Below are 22918 nucleotides of genomic sequence, written 5' to 3' on the forward strand. Positions count from 1 at the left end.
CAATAGGTGGTATGTCAGTTAAATTCTTAGACCTAACCAGAGATCCTAACAGGGTAGAGAAGAATTTCCCTCCTTATACTACTATCCCCATTTCACACACCAAAACTGAGGCTCAAGACTCTTAAAAGTTAGTTTTTCTACCAACCATTTTCATGCAGATTGTTGGTGCCAAGCCAGGATGGCAGTTTGTGTCCTCTGACTTGAGTTCTGGCTCTTCCTGCTCTACAGGGAAGTCAGGAGAAGAAGGAGAGTCAGCACCGCATCAGTGAGGCCTCAGGACCACTCACATAGACACCTCATTTTGATTCCACATCCTTCAAGTCTGTGATTTGACTTTGGAAGATCCAACAGTTGCAGTGATCTGAGATAATTTCCTGTCCAATCTATGTTCTTGCAATGAGTGCTCTTAATAGCACAGAGATATTCTTTATTCCCCCTACCACCACTTAATGGGAAGGATAAATGGCTGACCTAGCCTGGGCCAGGAAGATTCTCTCTTCAAGGAATCTGGATTTGGACTATGCAGACCTAGTCAGCTAGCTGTGAGGAGAGGAGTTAGAAGGTTCTGTAAGTTCAGGTGCAGAGGTCATCATTTGGAGTAGCCAGAATGGAGCCATATATACTAGATGAGAGAAAAAGCCAATTTGCAGAGAATGTAGACCTCTAGCCTACCAAAGAGAGAAAAGAATAAATGGTGAGAGATGGGGGGGGGTGGAGAGAGGGACACATTAGCTGTCTAATGATGTTTTGGTTCATGAGACCCAATTAAGCACCCTGCAATTTGTTTCTATTATATTATCCTATTAATAATTCCTTTTTTACTTGAGACTCTTTGAGTTTCTGAGCCTTGTAACCTACTGAGCCCATTCTAAATCATCACCCATGGAATGCCAGGTACTCACAGCAATTGCATTTGGTGCAATATGACAGCAGTCGGTTATTCAACCAGTGTTGTGAACACCCACTAGGCAGACCAATGTGTGATGTTCAATAGGGAATATAAAGAAAACCAAGCCCTGGTATTTGATCTAAAAGAGCTGGTGGTTTAGTCTATCATACTTGTAAACTTTTGTTTGGGAAACAAAATTAATACAGACAAAACAAGGAACAAATATATGATACCACAAAATAAAGTGCTACGCTGGGTGGAACTTATTCTAAGGGCAACCAAGTCAGAAAACACAATTCAAAGAGTTCTTATGGAAGCAGAAAGCTTAAAGTTCAGTGTGAAAGAACTGTCAGGACTCAGGTTGACTGAAAGGAGTACAGAGGCTTAGGAAAGAGTGCTCGCCAGATGGCGAGAGATGGAGTAGTGGGAGAAGCTGCAGACTTACAGGGAGAGGACGGAGGCGTGGGGCACGAGGAGACAGTTACAGAGTGTGGCTGGCTATGCAGGAGGGAAAGCCTCATTCAGAATTTTTAAATTGCTCCTTCACCTCTCCTTCTTCCAGACTCCATCTGAGATTCCTTCTTTAGCCAGCATTCCTCAGCCCTGACACATTTCCTATCCTTGTCCTTCTCCTCTCTTCTTTCTTTAAAGTGTTTCAATTTAAACCATTCTTTGTGACTCTCTTTCCTGGGAGAATCACTCTAAGAAGAGAAGAATGAAGTGCTGTGGGGAGATGACCTCTCTGAACTTAGTGGTTTTTCTGTGAGTACAATTATTTCCCTGATAAGCACAGTTGATCTCTGCTATCTATAATCCCTTACACTCTGAACTTTGTCTCTTGGCTAGCATTGCATGCTGCTCACGTTCTTCTTCCTGCCGCTCCTCCCTTTTCCTAGAATGTCTTCTCCAGGAATTTAATCACTTTCTAAAACAGCCAAACATTTTTGGTATATTTCTCTCAGTCAGTGTTTAACCAGACCCCTGTCTTTAAGGGGTGGGCTGAACTGACAGAAGAAATGTTGAAAGCCTGAGACTCAGGAGGACAGTTTCTGCAGGGTGGCTCCCTGGCCTCAGGAGGAGAGGGAAGTAAGGCTGTGGACAAGTGGCCTGGCAGTGAGACACAATGGAATCTGGCTTCACCTCCAAGGACACCTACCTGAGCCATTTCAACCCTCGAGATTATCTAGAAAAATATTACAGCTTTGGGTCCAGACACTCCGCAGAAAACCAGGTTCTTAGGTTTCTTCTGAAAAATCTTTTCAACATATTCTCTGTGGGTAAGTTTTTCTGTTGTCCATGTCTCCTGTCCCTCCCCTTCCCAACTGTGAGCCATATAGGTAGGCTCTCAGGGCATGACCAGGTTTTCTGTCTAGTCATTGCTATTGGACAGTCCTTTTAGTATCACCTACTTACATAGCTCAGATAAAAACTAATGTTGTTATGAATATTTTACAGTTTACCAAGTGCTTTTATATCCATTACCTTGTATGGTCATATAAAAGGGAAACCAGAGGGTAGGAGTTCTGCCTTTGATTCAGCATGGATTTGCTATGTGACAGAGGCAGCCATTTGGCCCTCATGATAGGCCACTTTAGAAATGGAGATTCTAAACTCTGTTCCTAACTCAAAGGAATGTTGTAAACATGCATGAGATGAAGACCTCCCAACATATGAAGAACTGGGTGCTTTTTGGATAAAGACATTATGTAAAGTCCATTTAAAATTTTTTTTTAACTTCCCCCAACATATTCTTTAATAGTTTTAACATACACTGTATAGCAGTTTTTCTTGATCAGGAGCCTGTATGCCAGATGTAGATCATTTTTCCCTTCTCCTAGACCTAAAAATACCCTAGCAGCATGCCTCCACCCTGGAGTGGGGAATAGAAAATGAAAAGAAGTTTTAAAAAAAGACTTTGCTGTAAGAGTAGTGAGTCACGATGGTCTACCAGTAAGAGAGATGGTCTGTCTTTGGGGCTCCCGCTGGGGTTTTCCATCATAATGCTGTTAAAGACAGTGCAAAGCAGCCCTGACTGCCACCATGTAAAGCCTGACTCCCCCTCCCGGTCCCTTCTCTACACCAGGTGGCATAAAAGGAGACCTCCTGATTGACATCGGCTCTGGCCCCACCATCTATCAGTTCCTTTCTGCTTGTGAATCCTTCAAGAAGATCATTGCTACTGACTACGTTGACCAGAACCTACAGGAGCTGGAGAAATGGCTGAAGAAGGAGCCAGGGGCCTTTGACTGGTCCCCAATAGTGAGCTATGTGTGTGAGCTTGAAGGTAACAGGTAGAGAAGCTGGGCTTTATTTCTGGGCTTTCGGAGGGAACTTGAATGAGTTCGTTTTTCAGGAACAAGACTTATTCTCAGAGTCCAAGTTGAAAAACAAAGAAGACAGAAAGAGAGAAACCAAAGGGGAATCCAAATGGACAATGAGAAAATGAGAATAAGGCAGACTTGCGTCCATGTGTGCATGCGTGTGCACCAGAACACAGAGAAAGCGCTGAAGAGATAGCGCTGAACCTTTGCAGGCCTGTATGTGGGCTCTATGTACTGGCCAGGTATGTTAGGACCTTGTTTTAGGACAACTTCAAGAGGTGAAACCAGCTCCTCCTTGGAAGTTTTTGGGTGGCAGTTTGTCCTTCTGGTGCCATTCTGCTCCTAGCCACCCAAGAACACAGGACTCTGCTGTGAGGGTGGCTAATTGCTACCACCACCAGACACAACAAAAACCTGGCTATGTTTTTAAAATGAAATCAGCAGCATAAAGAGATTATTTGAAAGGAACTTGTTACTTCACCATCCATAAAATTAGAGCTTTACATAACTCAATTAATGACCAAAATCTGACACTACCCTATCTACAAGTAAACTTATGCAAACAAATCTAGTTTGAATTACTCTTCCTCTCCACATGAGAAATTGGCAATAGTCTTCTAGGCATAGGTGACCAGTTCTGCATTTCACTGACTTGTTCTCTTGTCTTGATGTGCCTCCAACTCTGCTGTGCCCAGCCAACCATCAGCTCTTGGAGCATCTTGTCTTCATTGGTAGGCATACTGCCAAGACCCCATCAACTCCTTTGTAAACTGTAAAAAGATTACTTTAGTGTTTTGTCTAGGATCCTGCTGGTTTTGTCTGCTACGTCTTATATGCTTAGTTATACTTACTTTTTTTTTTCTGCTCTTGTGGGGATTTTTTTTTGTACATTTTTTTCTGTTTTTCCCCACTTCCTTACCCAGGATTTAATTTTTACATGAAATCTCTCTCTTCCTTTTCCATGCTGCTTTTTCCTATATTCCTCCATTTGCTCATATAATGCACACTTTGTGTGTTCACACAACATCTTCTGTCTTTCCTTTTCTTTTTTTTTCCACAATGGAAAAGCATATATATATATATATATATATATATATATATATATATAAATATTTATGAATACATATAAATATATAAATATAAATATATATATTTAATGAACATATCTCATGACTTGGTCAGGATTGGATTCTAATTTCCTGGTAAGACAATCTCCCTCAAGAAACAAGTGCTAAAATTTTTTGCACATGGTTAAAGGACCTAGAATTCATGCATTTATTCATTTTTTCAGCAAACCTATGTTGATCACCTATGATGTACCACAGTACTAGCTACTGGGATAGAATGGTAAACAAGGTAGAGGATGTTTCTGTCTCCTAGAACTTATATCAGGGAAGGTAGACAAGTGCCTGATCATTTGGGTCCTCGAGACCAAGTTAAAGATTGTGGACTTCAACTGTAACAGGACTGCATTAGCGGTATAACCAAGACAGTGCTGTGACCCAATTTGCATTTGTAAAGATCTCTCCAGTTATTGTTTGGAGAATGGATTAGAGGGGGTTAGAGGAGAATGAGAGTTGAAGAAAGAAAACAGCTTAAACCCAGATGAGAGATGATGGTGGTTTGGACTAGGTGATGGAGAGAGGTAGATGATTTTAAGATGCACTTTTGAAATACGATGGATAAGAGTTGACGTCACATACTAAGAGAGACTACTGTATTTCTGAACTTGAACAACAGGAGGATTGAAGCAATATTCCTGAATCTCAGGGAAAAATATAAGATCATGTGGTCTTAACATGGACCTAAGGAATATGCTGCCTCCCTGCTCCTCTTCTGGAGGGATGGTCATTTTCCTATACTTGTACTTACATTTGGGTCTCGTCTGGTCACCAACTGTGTTTATCCCTGAGTCAGTTTCCTTTCTGAAACTAACTCTAAAGTCTGCTTCTATTTCTTTAACACTCCCATAGTCTTTGAGTAGTTTGCTAACTTTGAACTTATTTTAGCCCTGACTGGTAAAGCTCAGTGGTATGGGTGTAATCCTGCAAACTGAAAGGTTACCGGTTGGATTTCCAGTCAGGATACATATTTGGGTTGTAGGCCAGGTCCACGGTTGGGGACGTGGGGGCCTCTTGTTCATCCATGTTTCTCTCCTTCTCTTTCTCCCTTCTTTCCCCTCTCTCTAAAAGTAAATAAATAAGTGATTTTTTTTTCTTTTAAAGAGCATTCTAGGCCTTGCCATTGTGGCTCAGTTGTTTGGAGTGATGTCCCATAGACCAAAAGGTTGTTTCCTCTCTCACATTGACGTCTGCCTGCCTGTCTATCTGTCTCTGTCTCTCCCTTCTCCCTTCCTCTCTCTCTAAAAGCAATGGAAAAAAAAAGTCCTTGGATGAGGATTAAAAAAAAGTATTATAAACTTTATCTCCACTTCTTTGCATATTGCTGCTATACTGTCTTATTGTTAGTAAACATGTCAAATGGAAGCAATCAAGGTAGCTGCTGGTGGTAGTTTTTTTTTATTAATATAAAGACATGAATAAACTGGGAGTTTTATATTTTGTTCCAAATTAACCTCTTTTGCTCTTATGCAGAGTGACTAAATTTCCATTGGGTTTACACTGGTATTTTATCCCTTTTACCAGATAGTGTAGGACCTCCAACTTTGTTCTTTTTTAAAATTATTTTAGCAAATTTAGGGCCATTAATTTTAGAATATATGTATCAATTTCTTCAAAAAAACATGCTAACACTTTGGTTGTGTTTTCTTTTGAGTTTATAGATCAGCATACAAAAAGTCCTGGAGCCATACCTATACACAGTGACCATTTAGTCCATAAGCACGGTTTAGGTCTCCATGTAAGACTTTAGTTTATCTCTGCAGTGTTTTGTAGTTCTCATATTTTGCATATACTTTGTTAAAATTTTCCTGTGTGTCACATTTTTAATGCTATTGTTAAATGTATTTTAAATTTTATTTTTATTTCATTTTATTAATTTCATTTTTATTTAATTGCTACTATATAGGTACAATTGATTTTTATTTAATTGCTACTATATAGGTACAGTTGATTTTTGTATATTGGCCTCGTGTCCTGTGATCTTGCTGACTTTGTTAATTAATTTTACAAGTGTTTTTTGTAGATTCCATAGGGTTTTCTTTCTTTTTTTTTTTACAATGTTATAATATACGTTAGACATTTATGTAAAAGGTGTTCCGTTTTTCAAAAAAATTTCCTTTATTTTCGTCTTTGCTATCTTCTTTAGAGCAATAAACATTAATTACTGCTCTTGTAGGCAAGCTGCTTCATTGTGTTGGGCAGTAATTATAACTTTATGTTTCAAGACATTATCATCTCTAAAAACTCCCTTTCATTTCACTGCACAGTCTTACTGTACTGCGTCATGGTAAAAATACACTCTACCAAAATTCGAAGAGCCTGAGTGAAAGCTAGAGGCTCAAGGATGTTTAGGTGCTGGCTTAACAACGGTGTCTCCTGGCACAAACCTTCTATTTATTCATATTATTAAAACTGCAATAATAGAAATGAAAGCTACTTTAATGAAAAAAGGAACTCAGGAAGGAGATCATTAAATATATAAATAAATTTTATATTTTAAAATATAAATAGCATGTATTTCCTGATTAGTATCAGGTAAATATCTAAACTATCCCAAATTCTGATCTAGGAAAATGAGCAGAGACAATTACGAAGAAGGTGCTTCAGATTATCAGGTCCATTTTGAGAACAATGAAGTCCTCTGGGACAATCACTTTAGTCTTTCTTTTTATCAGAGATTTCTGCTGGTAATCCATTTATGTCTGCACCCTTATAGTCTCTTTTGCCTTTGCTTTTATTGTTGGATTATTGTATAGTTTTTCTAGGCCACATGTGGCTAACAAAGGGGGAAATAACTGGGTATATATATGGCTCCAGTAACTTTTTGTAGACCCAGAGCAGAACCAGAGTGAGGATACACACCATTGTCCCAACTTGAGCTCCTGAACGTGAGAGCACAGGCAGGCAGAGAGGGGCCCAGGGCAAACGGGCTGGGCTCCCTCTGGCTGGCTTCCCAATATCCCCTGCCCCTACCACCTCCACCCGCCACCTCCATCCTGCCTTCTTAGCCTGAGCCCATGTGACCCCATGTGGGTCCATAGGGTTTTCTACATACAGACATATTGCCTGCAAATAAAAAGTTTTGCTTCTTCTATTCCAACTTGATGCCATTTATTTATTTTTATGGCTTTATTATACTGTCTAGGACTTCCAAAACAATGTTGAGTAGAAATTATGACAGCAGACATTTGTGCCTTTTTCCCTATGTTAGGAAATCACGTTCAATATTTCATCATTAAGAATGACGTTAGCTCTGGGTTTTTCATAGATACTATTTACCAGAAGAAGTTCCCTTGTAATTCCTAGTTTCTTGGGTTTTTAAAATCAAATGTTGAATCTTGTTAAATGTTTGTATTTGTTGAGAGGTAGTCAAATAATTTTTCTCCTTTATTCTGGAAATGTGAACTGCATTGGATGGTTTTGATGGTTTAAACCAAATTGACCTAAACCCCTTCACCATGAAGTAGTATTCTTGTTTGTATCTATATTTATGAGGGAGATTGAGCTTGACTTTAAAAGTGTCTGGCAGATTTTGGTATCAGCATGATGCTAGATTCATATAACAAGTTGAGAGTGCTTCTTCCTCCTCTGTTTATTAAAAGAGTTTCTATTATTAGTATTATTTTTTTCCTTAAATGGTATCTAGAATTCACAAGTGAAGCTATCTGTACTTGAAGGGATTTTCATGAGTGTGAAGATTTTTTACTAAAAATACTACTTGTATAATGGCTATTTGGAGTTTTTATTTCTTCTTTTGTATGTTTTGGTAAGTACTATTTTTGAAGAAACTTGTTCTTTTCATCCTGGTTGTCAACTTTATTGGCACAAGTTTTTTTTTTATTGTTGTTGTTTTTTAATCATATTCCTTTATTACTCTTTTAATGTCTGTAGAATCTGTGGTAATCTTCCCTCTTTCATTCTTGAAATTGGTAATTGGTTCTTTTAAAAAATCGTGGTAAATCTTGCTGTAGATTGATAAATTTTATTAATCTTTTCAAAGGACCAACTTTTGGCTTTGTTGATTTTCTTGATTGTCCATTTTATATGATACTGATTTCTGTTCTTCTTTCTTTCACTTACTTTAGTATTAGTGTGCTCTTTTTCTCTAGCTTCTTAAATGGAAGATTAGATCATTGACTTCATGCTTTTTTCTTATAATGTAGGCATTTAAAGTATAAATTTTCTTCAGCGTTGTTTTAACTGCATCCCATGATTTTTGATATGTCATATTTTTATTATTATCCAATTCAGCATATTTTTACACTTCCTTTGTAATTTCTTCTTTGGCCATAAGTTATTTAGAATTGTGTTGATTAATTTCCAAAAATTTTGGAATTTTTGTAGGTATCTTATTGTTATTGGCTTCTAATTAAATTTTGTTGTAGTCAGAGATTAATTTTGTGGTCAGCATATAGTCTATCTTGGTGAACAATCTATGTACTTTCTACATTGAAAAGAATACACATTGTCCAGTTGTGAATTTAGCTTCTATAAATATCTTTTAAGTCAGGTAGAATGATAGTATTGTTCAAATTTTCTGCATGTTTTTTAAATCAATTACTGACCGGTATTAAAATTTCAAACTATGATTGTGGATTTATCTCTTGTTCCCCATCATCGAGTCAACATTTGCTTCCTGTATTTTAAAGCTTTGTAATAATTGCATACATCTTTAGGATTATTATATCTTCTTGATAAATTAAGCATTTTATTATTATGAAATATCTCCCTTTTCCTCCAGTAATACACTTTGTCTTGAAGTCCACTTAGATATTAATATGGTCACATCAGTCATCTTACGCTTGGTGTTTGGGCTAGTAGGTAGCCTCCAAGATGGCCCCGAATAATCCTCACCTCAAGTATTCCAACTCTTGTTTAATTTCCTCCACTTGAGTGTCTGTTGGATTTAGTGACTGATTCTAACAAAGAATGCAGCAGAATGATGGGACATGAATTCTGAGATTAGGTTACAAAAATACCACATCTTCCCTTTTGGGTGCTCTCTCTCACTCTGACTCACATGTCCTGAGGAGTGAGTTTGGAAGCAAATGTCCTCCCAGTTGGGCATTCAGGTGAGACATTGCACCAGAGGCCTTCTGCCAATCTGTGCCCAGATATCTAATGCACAGAAACTGTTAGATAAATGTTTGTCATCTTAAATTGCTACGTTTGGTGGTATTTTATGATAGAGCAACAGATAACTAATATACATGATATATCTTTTCCCACCCTTTTGTTTTCAATATGTCTGTTTTTATAAAGTGTTTTTCTTGAAAATAGCATGTTGGAGGCCTTGTTTTTCAATACAATCTGACAGGTTCTGCCTTTTAACTGGATTGTTTAGTTGATTTATATTTAATGTAATTACTGATAATGTATGGTTGAGTCTATCATCCTGGTATATATTTTCTATTTGACCCATCCCTTTGTTGTTCATTTATGCCTTTATTCTTCTCCTAAGTGTAAGTATACATATTTTTAGTATTCTTTTTATCTTTTCTATTGACTTTATTTCCCCTGTTGACCTCTTTTGTGTTTTGTATGTGTTGCACATGGGATTTTTCTGCAAACTACATTATATATTTTTAATGTATCTATTACCTCATGAACAAAGATATTACATTATAATTCCTTTAACCCACGCTTCCCCCTTTATGCACATGTTGTCATATATTTTATTGTATATATACTATAACACTACATTACATATTGTTTTTGCTTTAAGGAATCAGCATGTTTATTTTTTTTTGTGCTTTGTTGTTAATTGTGGTTAAAAACCACATACCATAAAATTCATCATCCTAATTATCTTTAAATGTACAGTTCAGTACTTCTAAGTGTATCCACATAAGCCAATAGTATTTTAAATCAATATACGTGTGTGTGTATATATATATATATAAAATATACCTAAATCTACCCACTTATCTGTCCTGTCTAGCATGCATTGCTCCTTTCTGCAGATCTAGACCTCTATGAGGCATCATTCCCCTTCACCGGAACAACTTCTTTTAGTATTTCTCATAATGCAGGTCTCCTAGACACAAACTCTCTCAGTTTATCAATATCAGGCAAGAATTTGTAATTTTCCTTCTTTGTGCTATGGGGATTTTAACAATTTTTCACACCCAAAGTCTTTCTGGTGAATGTCTTCCCCATGTGTATTGTTAAAATTGGAGATTTTAAGTACAAATACCATAATTCAAAGTATTATATTTTCTTTTAAGATCAATTTGGACATTCACTTGTAATTATATTTGTAATTTTGTGAATGTATTTTATGCTCATTTTATGTGATTTTTTCAGTTTTTTTAATCCTGATTCAGCTCTTAGTCAACTAGTCTTCAAATAATTTTTTCAAGAAGTACACATAAGTGACATATTTTCTAAGCCCCTGCATATACAGAATGTATTTTTTCTGCCCTTCACATGAGCAACATAGTAAAATTGTTTAATACTGCTTAAATATTGCTCTATTTTTTCCCCCTGGCATTTAGTAAGAACTTGTAAAGAAGCTATTTTCAGACACCATGTTAACCCTTACTTAGAATTTTATGCTGGCTATAGCCTTCAAACTAAAGATATATTCTTCAAAATCTAAGTAATTTAAAACTTTTCTTTTAACTATGTGAATGCACAGAATGAAATAGTATTATCTAGAAAAATAACTATAGCCATGAGGATTTGTGTAATACATAAAATTACTTAATAAATAAGGAATTTCCCAGGATTTATAGAATTTCAGAGAAAGTTTATAAAAAAGTTCTCAGTCATTGTCAGACTATGCATCCTTCTGAAATCCAACTCATGTATCAAGAGGACTTTTATAGCTTTCTTAATTTCCCTAGCCATCGCAAGCCTTTCTGTCTCATTCAGAAATGAACCCTTAAAATCTGGCAGGACACTAAAAACATTACTTATCTCATGCCAGAATCATCAGCATGTAACAATTGGCTCAAAGACACTGTCCCTTCCCAAATGCTCTGTAGACTAAAAAACTGTATTTGTGGCAGGAAAATTCTGCATCTCATCCTTATCCTTGTGCTAGATCCTGTGGCTTCAACTATTTTGAGAATGATAGTGATCCCATTCAACTTATGTCTTTCTTGAATCTTCAAGTACCTCTATCAGCCCACAACCTATTTCCCCTGAGATTATTTCCTCTTTATCTGAAGCTATTTCTTGTGCTGACTGCTGCCAAAGACAATGTGAGCTGTCTCTTGCTTCTCTGTCTTTGGAGTGTGACTCATACGTTTAGATATCACTCACTTTTACAACTATCCTAAAAGCTGAAAGACCCTCGTATCAAATTCTTTTCTCACAGTATTCATTTGTCAAGTCAGAACATCAAATACTAATATGAACCAAGAAAAATGAGGTTTTTACCTTAAGAAATCCTAGAAACAGCATTAATTAACCTCTGGTTCCTGGAGCTTGGAACACATTGCGTTGTGGTGCCCAGCCTATCAGCTTCCACATCACCTAGGAGCTTGTTAGAAATGTAGACTCTTGGCCCTACTCTGTACCTACAAAATCAGAATCTGCATTTTAACAAGGTCGGCAGGGAACTATATGCATTTTACAGTTTGAGAAGCACTGGTATCTAGAACAGAGCTTCCTGACAGGTATGCCAGGGCCCGCTGGTTGGTGGGGATGAGCTGCAGGTGTGCTCTGCAATTTCTTCTTGGCCAGCAGGGCAGCCAGAGGGGCCTGGGGAGGCTAGAGCCCCTTCTGGTTGCCTCTGCAGAGAGCAGCTCCTCCACCTACAGCAGTGTGCTTGGGAGGACAAAGCTCAAGCACCTGTTGAGGTGGTATTTCTTTAAAGTAAATGTTCTCTATACAAAAATATTTAATGTGTATCAAAAGATTTTGTCTATTGCCTGAAACAGACACAGTTGCGCCCAATTTTTTCTGTGAACTAGTGAAATGGCCTGATTCCAAAGCATCTGTGTTTTCACGTCTTTTAAAATGTTGATTAATATTCTTTCTCAAAATCAGGATCTTGATGGTCATGATGATTGTTTCAGGGATACCAAGGAAATGTTTCTGGCTTTTGTAAGAATGCCTTTTTCCTAGGTAAGTACTCTCATGCATTATCTCTTGGGGAAAATGAACAGGGCGGGCTGAGAAATCTTCAACTTGTCATTTCCTTCAAGTTGTAAACACTCTATTCCTATGTCTCAAAGCATCTCAAACTCAATGTGCTCCAAATTGCGCTATGGTCTTCTCCAAATCTGCTCCATTTCTGGTTTTCTTACCTCCTTGAGTGGTATCGTCATATAATTGGACAAACCAGAAGTCTGGAAGCCAATCTTGTCCTCTCCCTCATAGTCATGTTCCATGACCAGTACCAAATTTTATTTTACTTCCTGAATGTGTCTCGAACCAGTATCTTTCTTCCAATATTTTCCATTGCCCTGGTCTGAGCTATTATCCTCTCCCTTCCAACTGGCTTCCCACCTCCACTCTCATCCCAACACAATTAACTCAAAATGTAAACCTGTTCACATTGTTCCATTCTTTAGTATCCTTTAATGACTTTTCATGGCTTTCAGGATAGAAAGCAAAATTCCTAACATGGTCCACAAAGCCTTGCCTCCTCTGGCACCTGCCGATGCCATTTGCCTTACTTTTCCCATGCTCTGCTTTGCCTTCCCAGGCCCAGCCTGACCGGCATTTTCCTCTCCATGCTTCCTCCACCGCATGGCCTTTGGACATAGTCTTTGCAAGTTTCCACCTGGGGCTCCATTGCCCAGCATTCCTCCTGGCACATAATAGAGATTCAAAGATACTTGTAAAATAAATAAGTGCATGTGTTCTGTGTTCCAGATTCTCCCTCCTCAACTGGCTTTCACCTGACTGAGCTGGAGCTGCACCAAAGGTTTACTAGTGATTATTCCTTGCTCTTACAAACCTTACATTGACATCCAATCTTGTTTAGCTTTTTATTTCCTTTATGCATTTTGCTGGTTCTTCCTCAGGAGGCCCAGCCAGAACCTCTGGGGGTGGGGCTTGGTGGAGGTAAGTGTAATGGAAAAAAGCTTGTCCTAGAGATTCTGATCCACCACCTGCCTTGCAGAGACAGGGTAGGAGGAACCTCTTCTAAATCTCAGGATAATTATTTGGGGTATGGAAAGACATTCTTTAAAGTGTTCTTCCCAGGAGTGCTAATCTTTATCCATTCATTCCTGCCACCCTTCTTCTGCTCCCCCTGGGCTTTATAGATAGCATATTTATAGTGGAAATAGCTACCTTTTTTGCATATTGATTCATTTGAAAGAGTACATCTTTAGAACAGAAAAATGGCCACACTGCTGCTAGCTTTCTGTAAAACTGCATAACACTTTTCTGGTGTGTGTTTATTACCTATCCCTTGAGCTATACGTGAAGCTGAGTGGTAATTGCCTGTGTCTCCAGGCGAGTCCATTTCCCTGTAGGGGAGCTTGCAGGCCCTGAGGAGCCCTGAGGTGTAATCTTTACACAGCTGCCTTAGCTACTGAGTTCACTGATGTTAGCTATCTGTCCAAGGACGAGCAAACGTCCACAACAGCAGGTGTTTCTAACAAATTTCCCTCTCAAATTGGCATATTCTCTGTGAGCTTTCTAGACTTCACAGTGAGTCTCACAGTTTGGGAACAATTGTCATCATCATCTGACTGGCAAGTACTGGTTTGGTGGTAACCTGTGTCTTTCAAATAGCTCTATACATAATAGGCCACAGAGGTCCAACCTGCTTCTGACTTAGTCACTTGTATACACATTCCCAAAATGTTCCCAATATAAAAGGTCATCTTTAAACACATTAACAAACACTATGTTGTCACTTCTTTAGCTTTTTGTGTACATTTAAGTTATCCATATGCAACAATTGGTTATTTGAAATTTTTCTATCCTAGATTAATTTACCTATTCTAATTCATGTTTCACACTGATTTTCATAATGTTGAATTATTATTTTTTTATTCTTAATATGTACTGTCAAATACATTATCCATGTTCTGTCAGGCTGGGTGGCAGCTTTACGCTTGATTTCCCTACATTTAGAATGACTAACTTTCCCACTTTGTGGTGCCCAGCCTATCAGCTTCCACATCATCTGGGAGCTTGTTAGAAATGTAGACTCTTGGTCCCCACTCCCTACCTAAAACCAGAATCTGCATTTTAACAAGCTCTGCAGGGAACTATATGCATTTTACAGTGTGAGAGGCACTGGTGTCTAGAACAGAGCTTCCTGACAGGTATGCCAGGGCCCGCTGGTTGGTAGGAATGCCTGGGGTTCCCAGGATATGGGATTTTCGGTGAGAAAGCCAGAAAATCCAGGCCAAGCAGGACAGATTGGTGAACCTACTACCATTGTTACCCATGATAGGAGAGCAGGTAAAGCCAATCAAAAGTGATTATTCCTTGTATATACCAGTTTGTTGGTTGGTAGGGAGTCTCTGAAACCAATCAATACCTTGCTAAGCTTTCTCTCTCTTCCTCTCTCTTTCTCACTTCCTCTCTCTCTCTCTTCTCCTCTCTCTCTCTCTCATATATATATAATAGCTTTACTGGGATAAAATTCACAAAACATAAAATTCACCCATTCAAAGCATGCAATTCAATAGTTATTAGTATAGTGATAGAGTTGTTCAATTCCTAACACAATCTGAGGACATTTTCAAAACTCCCCACACAAACCCTGTGCCCATTAGCAGTCTCTCCCATTTTCCCCATACTCCCAGCGCCTGGCCACCACTGGTCTGCTTTCAGTCTCTATAGCTTTGCCTTTTCTGGACATTTCCTGTAAATGAAACCATGCAATATGTGACATTTTGTGTTGGATTCTTTCACTTAACATCAGGTTTTTAAGGTTCTTCCATATTGTAGCATACATCAATTGTTTATTCTTTTTTTGTTACTGAATAATTGTCCATTGTATAGATATACCATATTGTATTTATCTGTTTATAAGTTGATGAACATTTGGTTTTTTTCCCCTATCTTTTGACTGTTGTGAGTAGTGCTGCTATACACACTTATGTACAAGTATTTGTGTGACTATGTTTTCATTTCTCTTGGGTAAAAACCTATGAGTGGAACTCCTTGATCATGTGCTAATTCTATGTTTAACCTTTTGAGGAACTTCCGGACTGTTTTCCAAAGTAGTTGGACCATTTTCCATTCTCACCAGCAGTGTGTGTTGGTTCTACTTTCTTCACTTCCTTGTTAACATTTGTTATTTTTTTAAATTGTAGACATCTTAGTGTATGTGAAGTGGTATCTCAGAATTTGATTTAAATTTCTCTGATTGCCAAGGATGTTGAGCATCGTTTCATATATGTTTATTGCTAAGCTTCTTAAATATAAAATTATAATAAACATAAAGGATGTTGTAAAAACTGATTATAGATTATATGCTGTAGTCTTAAGATTTTAACTAAATATTTAAATAAGATATCTACAATTGCTATTTTCTCAGATCATTCCACCTGTAGGTAAATCTTCAAGCTTTATTTAGACCATTGACTTTTCATCATGACCAGAAATGGTACCAGTGTAAGGCTCTCACCTACTCTGATGTTGGGCCATCCTCTGCTCTCTCCATCAAGCCTTGTTGCCCAAGTGATTGTCTTCTCCTGGAGCCAAGGGACTATGTATTCTCTGAATGTAAGCCTCAATTTGCATCCTGGTGCTTTGTTTATTAACTTCCTCAAAAGGCTCGATGCCAAATCATTACTTCTATTATTGGGCTCTAAGACCTTATGGGTACTTTGTACACTCATTTCTTCCCTTCTTCTTACCTCTCTGATTCCATACTGTTTCTTTCTCCTTTGTCTGTTTCTCCAGTTTCTCTTGTGCATTCTATGTGTTTGTGTAATTTGTCAATCTATTCCTTCATTCCTCCCCTAACAAATTCCAAAAGGATCAAAGGCACTCTATTCCATCTCCTGCCCTTGCCTTCTTTGATCCTTTCATTAACTGATTTCCTCTCAAGACATCCTGTTGATTTGGCATAGAGGACAGCATTCTTTGCAAGGTTACCAAGAAAATGATCACCTTCAGAAAACACGCACTCTACTGCAATACATTTTAGAGCCTGAGAGTGGAAACTGGTTTTATTCTTTCTAGAGAGGCCCTGGCCAAAACCATGTTATAGTGATCAACAGTTTCTAAAAATGTATGTGATGACCCTGCTCCCTTCATTTACTGGCAGCTAAAACAAAAATACCATTTCAGCATTTAAAATCCATTATTACCTGATATGTATGGGTCAAATGGCCACTACCTTGCAATTTGGTAGAGTGGACAAGGGTAATAATGTAATAATAAATAAATAAATAATGAGCCAGGTGCTATTTTAAGCAATGGAGGAAGAATAAGTTCATGGGAGCAGTCCAGTGTAGAAGCAGGTAGCTAGGTATTTTTTATTATATTTTTTCATTACCATTTATCCTCCTTATACCCTCTTCCAACTCTCCCCACTCCTCTTCCCTGCCAGATACTCTTAATATTATTTTTTATTGATTTTAGAGAGAGAGAGAGAGGAAGGGAGAAAGAGAAATATCAGTTTGTTATCCCACTTATTTATGCATTCATTGGTTGATTCTTTTTATATCCATGGGTCATGCATATAAGGTTTTTTGCTCCTCAATTTCCTATACTGTTCTTAACATCCCTTTGTCTATTTTGTATATACCCAATTATGTTTCTAAATCCCTATACCTTTTCTCCCACCCTCTCCCTTCCCCCTCCCAGCTGATATCCTTCCAGATGATCTCCATATCTATGATTCTGTTCCTGTTCTAGTTGTTTGCTTAGTTTTTGTTTTTTAGATTAGGTTGTTGATAGTTGTGAGTTTGTTGTCATTTTAATGTTCATAGTTTTGATCTTCTTTTTCTTGAATCAGACCCTTTAACATTTCATATAATAAGGGTTTGGTGATGATGAACTCCTTTAGCTTTATCTTGTCTGGGAAGCAGTTTATCTGCCCTTCCATTCTAAATGAGAGCTTTGTTGGATAGAGTAATCTTGGTTGTAGGTCCTTGCTTTTCACCACTTTGAATACTTGTTGTTAGTTCCTTCTTGCCTGCAAAGTTTCTGTTGAGAAATCAGCTGATAGTCTTATGGGAACTCCCTTGTAAGTGACTCTCTGCCTTTCTCTCACTGCTTTTAAGATTCTCTCCTTATCTGTATCCTTTGGCACTTTAATTATAATGTTTCTTGGTGTGATCCTCTTTAGGTCCAACTCGTTTGGGATTCTCTGCGCCTCCTGGACTTGTATGTCTATGTCATTCAGTAAATTGGGGAAGTTTTCTTTCATTATTTTTTCAAATAAGTTTTCAGTTTCTTGCTCTTCCTCTTCTCCTTCTGGCATCCCTATGATTCGGATGTTGGCCCTTTTGGAGATGTCCCAGAGTCTTCTTAAACTCACCTTAGCTTTTTGAATTCTTGTTTCTTCATTTTTGTTTGGTAGAATGTTTATTTCTTCCTTATGTTCCAAATCATTGATTTGAATCCTGGCTTCCTTCCCTTCACTGTTGGTGTGCTGTGGATCTTTCTTTATTTCACTTAGTATAGCCTTCTTTTCTTACCTTATGCTTTTGCCATATTCAATGAGATCTCTGAGCATTTTGATCACCAGGGTTTTGAACTCTGCATTGATAGTTTGGCTATCTCTGCATCACTTATTTCTTTTTCTGGGGTTCTGTTCTGTTCCTTCATTTGGGCCATATTTCTTTGTCTCCTCAATTTGGTAGCCTCCCTGTGTCTGTGTACTTGGTAGAGCCACTTTGACTCCCTGTCTTAGCACATCTGTTAAGTTGCATGGGGCGGAGCCTTGGGTATTTACCAGAGCAGGCAGCCAGCTTCATCACTTTGTGGGTCCATGTGTGGGAGGGGATAGAAGAGGGGACAACGCCACTGTTGGCTGGCTTCTGGGGGCTTGTCTGACACTTTCCCCATTTCTAGTCACTTCACCCACTTTCCATATGTGACTGGCACCCCTCCAGCTGCTGCTGTGGTTGTGTCTCCCAGAGTGGGTGGGTCTTCCTGCATTCTGGGCTCTCCTGAGAAACTGGCAGTTTCTTCCACTGTCCTGACCACCACTGGTTTTTGCAGCCAGAAGTTGTGAGGCTTTATTTCCCTGGTGCTGGAACGCTGGGCTGCACAGTCTGGCCTAGTGCCAAAATTTCTCACTTACAACGTATCCTCCTGATTTTTATCCACCACATGTGAATGTGGGACTGCCTGCTGCCGCTGCTGCCGCTTCACCCTATCTGGCCACATCCTTTCCACCCAGCTCCCTGGATCAGCCCCTCCTACCTGTCTGGATGAATATAGCTTTTTTAAATCCTTGGTTTTCTAACTTCTGTAGTGTTCAATTTTCTGGCAGTTCTGGGTGTTTTTAATTTTGAAATTAGTTGTAATCCTTCTTATGGTTGTACAAGGAGGCGAAGCATGTCTATCTACACTTCTATCTTGACTGGAAGTCCATTGGTTGATTCTTGTATGTGCCCTGAAGGGGGAATTGAACCTGCAAATCTTCGCATATAAGGACGATGCTCTAACCAGCCAGGGCAGGTATTTTTATTATCATTTTGATATAAAAAGATTCAACTGAGCACAGGGTAGTGTGATCACTTTCAGATACAAAAATGGTTTCCCATTTCTTTTTTCTCTGCTTTTACAACTGGGATGGCTCTAAAGATATAACATTTGGCACAACACTGTGATTTTCAGCCTGAGCAAAGAGATCTTTGGTCCCCATGAGTCAGGTAGCACAGTGTGTGTTGGTTTTTGTGTTTCAGAATGAAAGGGCAAGAGAAGGAGGAGAAGTTGAGGAAGACAATCAAGCAGGTCCTGAAGTGTGATGTGACCCAGAGCCAGCCTCTGGGAGCTGTCTCCCTGCCCCCAGCTGATTGCCTGCTCAGCACATTGTGCCTGCATGCTGCCTGCCCAGACCTTTCTGCCTACTGCACAGCCCTCAGGAACCTCAGTGGCCTGCTGAAGCCAGGGGGCTACCTGGTGATCATGGATGCCCTGAAGAGTAGCTACTACGTGGTTGGTGAGCAGAGGTTCTCCAGCCTCAGCCTGGGCCAGGAGGCAATAGAGGCTGCTGTGAGAGAGGCTGGCTACACCATCAAGCAGTTTGAGGTGATCTCTCAAAGTTATTCTCCCACGACAGCCAACAATGAAGGAATTTTCTTCCTGGTGGGACAGAAGCTGAGCAGCTCTGCATGACACTTTGTGATCACAATTAAGGCAATTCATAGGACTAACCCAGTTGACTTCAGTCCTTGGTTCTAACTCTTGTTGAGTAGAGGCTAATGGCTGGGGCCCTGATGGCTTGTCTAGGACAGCACTGTAGCTGTCAGTCAACCTAGGAGTAATTGGTTGACCACCTACTCTGTGTCCAGTCTTCACTATTTGTGATTATAAAAGAAAATACACTTTGCTTAAGCATTCTTGTTATGGCTTAAGCTTACACATCGCTATAGAGAAATGTCTGAAGTTATTTGGTATTCATGTCCCTGGGGGCCGTCTGCCTTCTTCTCCCCCACAAACAGGCTTCTCCTCCTCTTCAGCTTTTGCCTCCTCTAGGGACCTTATCCTCTGCTGGGGTCCACAGGAACCACCACTATCTCTGGGGTCAGAGAACAGTTGTTCCCTTTGCCCCTGTGTCCCAAGGATGAGTCAGGCCCTTCTCTTACTTCCCTTGACATACCTCAGCAAAGCTGTGACTTCTACCTGAGGAGACATTTAGGGGTTAGCAAGAAAGATAACAGACACTATTTTACAGCTGCAATTAGAAACTGTCTTCAGAGCCCACATCCTGAGAGGGTATGGAAGGTATCCTATTGGCATAGGTCTTGGCCAAGTATCTTGGGATGAGAAAGGGTGAGGAGGGAAACCTATTCCCTCATGCCATGCCTATGTTCTCTGGTTCCCAGGCACCATCATCCATGATGCTCTAAAACAAAGGTATACAAACTGTGGCCCATTAGCCACATCTGGCCTGCTGCCTGCTTTGTAAAATTTTACTGAGACATAGCCATGACTATGCATTTACATTTTGTCTGTGGCTGTTTTTGTACTGTAATGACAGAGTTGAGTACTTCTGACAGCAGCTGTATGCATGGCCTCTGAGAAACAGAGTGAAGAAATAAAATGGAGTCACTATAATCAAGCTGCTAAATTATTAACTTCAAGTCAGCTGAAGCATAGGGTAATAATTACTTTTGTTTTAAATGACTCTGGGAACTTAAACTTTTGAACTTTCCAGTTCTGTGTCAATACCTTGGTGCACATCACACTGTATTGTGTGTAAATGACTGGACATACATCATACCTCCAGGTAACCATGAATGACCTTAAGAAGAAAATGTTCCAATGTCTATGCCACTGGGCATCTGATAATTAGCACCACACATATGATGACTATCATCTTGAACCAATCTGGGGGCTAAGAATGTAGAACTGATTTTCCTCAAGAATATAATTTTTACTGTAAGAACCCTCAGCTATTCTTTCCCTTTCAGAATACTCTAGACATTACCTAGTTGTGTTTCTGGTTTGCAAACCCTGAGACCATTGAATAAATCTTTGTCATTTATTTCTAGCCAAAGCTCCTAACTCTTTTGAGCTCAGTTGACATTTAGCACAGCCCGGACTACCTATTATCTGGATCATTGCAGAAAAAGTGTGGGGACCCCCTACTATAAACAAGAGAGAGATTTCCCTCCTCATCCTTTTATATCCCAAGATTCCCTTTTTCCTAGGATTACTGATTGTGGACCTTTCTGCTTCCCACAGGAGAGAGTTCTTCCTCCTAACCCCCCCACCCCCGCCATTCAAGGACAATCACATCAGAGCACAAGGGTCCAACATTAGTATGTTTTTATTTATGTGACTGTTTAGGACAATAGTGTCATAACACAGTATGGTCCAGTATTGGGATATTTTCAATGGCTCAAGCTCATAGGACATTCACATGAAAACACAATATTCTAATCTGATTTCAATTCAAGAGATTGTATCCCCAAGGGCACTTACAGGCTAGTCCTGGATCAAGAAAGTCAAGTCCAGCTCTATTCCTTCAGCAGGTGGTGATGATTGGGCCTACACATCCTTTCTGGAAGAAAATGCCCCCAGAAGATCACAATTAGCTCCACAGGAGCCAGCACCAAAGTCACCCAGGCCACAAAAAAGCAACCAAATCTTTAGAAACAGGATTCTCTCAAACATGTGCCATAGACCTCACCAACCCAGAGCAAAGGCCACAGCTTCTCCCAAAACATCCATATTTGGTTACCTCCCAAAGCAACAGCCCTTCTTTATTTATTTTTGCATAACTGTAAACAAAAACACAAATATTCCTTTAAAATAGGATTTTCTGGTTTAAGGCTCTTTTAAAAACAAGTGATCTCCAGCCTTATTTCCATTACTGAAAACACAGTTCCTTGAATTGAATATTTCCTTCAAAACACTTTGAATTCAGTGTAGTGCCCTTGAAAGTTAAGAACAAATAACACATTTGCTGTGATCTGACATAAAGGCTATAGGTAAATTCAAATACAGCCCTACTCTATGTTTCAGTCCAGAGAACTTGGGGCAGACTGTCAGTTAAAATCAGCTACACTGAAGACAGATTTTACAAGAGAGGACATGAGATTAAGTAAATAAAGTTATATAAACAAACAAACAAAAAAACCCAAGTGATCTCTTTTTAAAACAAGCTTGAAATGATAGTTGTTGGGGGCAGGGGGAAGGGGCGGGAGTGAGCCTAAAAGCAGGTCTGCTGCAACAGCTTTATACAGTTCCTACACAGACCTCATCTTCTGTAATGTTTACTTCTAGGATGGCATTTGTTATATTGTATCACTTTATTAGTCTGTTTCTCCACTGAATTGTGAACCCCTGATTTGTATTTAGATTCCCCAACAATTTGGCCAGACGTAGTCAAGGCCTGGGGACAGACCAGTGAATAGAGGAGGTAAGAGCCCTGTTATGTTCTAGAAAAGGGAGTAGGGGGTATAGGCAGATAAGGAAGGTAATCAATAAATAAGCTCCTTCTGATAGTGATGAGATCTACTAAGGAAATATAACAGGATAATGGAGTGGAGAATGTCTGACAAAAATGGTTTAGACAGGAGGGGGTTATTAATCTCACTAATAAGAAATTCAAGGGTGCGTACTTCTGGGAGGAAATGGTACTCAACAGTAGCATCAAGCATTGCATCCATGCAACATCTGTCTTTCCCCTCTGCCATCACACGTGAGTGGGATGTTCATGGTTGGAAATGTTTTTCAGTAGGCCCCTGCAGGCTTCTTACATCCTGTTGGCTAGAACTGAGTAACATGCCCACCTCTAGACCAGTTACAGACAAAACAGAAAGACACAGGGCACGTCCTTGAAGGTCTGTTAAATGAATGAATAAATTCTTAGATGACAGTGAAAAGAAAAAAGAAAGCCTACTGGATCCAACCAATGAGCCAGCATCTCTGTCATCCTAGCAATCCATTTTTTTTTTCAGCTACAAAGATCATCCTATTTTCAAATTCTGGCTCTCCACTTACTAGCCTTGGGCAGGTTATGTAGCCTCTCT

General features: G+C 39.2%; 1 protein-coding gene and 1 pseudogene across 1 annotated transcript; one reads left to right on the forward strand and one right to left on the reverse strand.

Annotated features, from left to right (window-relative positions):
• The first annotated feature begins 1793 nt into the window (after positions 1–1793).
• Positions 1794–21974, forward strand: NNMT (nicotinamide N-methyltransferase). The gene is made up of 3 exons (XM_054592258.1): positions 1794–2166; positions 2973–3180; positions 19121–21974. Exons 1-3 carry the CDS (start codon positions 2013–2015, stop codon positions 19551–19553), a joined length of 795 nt encoding a protein of 264 aa, XP_054448233.1. The 5' UTR covers positions 1794–2012; the 3' UTR covers positions 19554–21974.
• On the reverse strand, positions 6987–7196 carry LOC129085876 (UPF0729 protein C18orf32 homolog; annotated as a pseudogene).
• Positions 21975–22918: the final 944 nt, after the last annotated feature.

This window comes from Pteronotus mesoamericanus, unplaced genomic scaffold (assembly GCF_021234165.1).
Source record: "Pteronotus mesoamericanus isolate MK-2021 breed Mesoamerican mustached bat unplaced genomic scaffold, CSHL_Meso_final scaffold_36, whole genome shotgun sequence".
Lineage (NCBI taxonomy): Eukaryota > Metazoa > Chordata > Mammalia > Chiroptera > Mormoopidae > Pteronotus > Pteronotus mesoamericanus.

Coding starts and splice junctions, on each gene's coding strand:
- NNMT (XM_054592258.1), top strand. CDS start 2,013: ATGGAATCTGGCTTCACCTCCAAGGACACCTACCTGAGCCATTTCAAC. Junction 2,167..2,972: donor TTTCAACATATTCTCTGTGG/GTAAGTTTTTCT, acceptor TCTCTACACCAG/GTGGCATAAAAGGAGACCTC. Junction 3,181..19,120: donor TGTGAGCTTGAAGGTAACAG/GTAGAGAAGCTG, acceptor TTTGTGTTTCAG/AATGAAAGGGCAAGAGAAGG.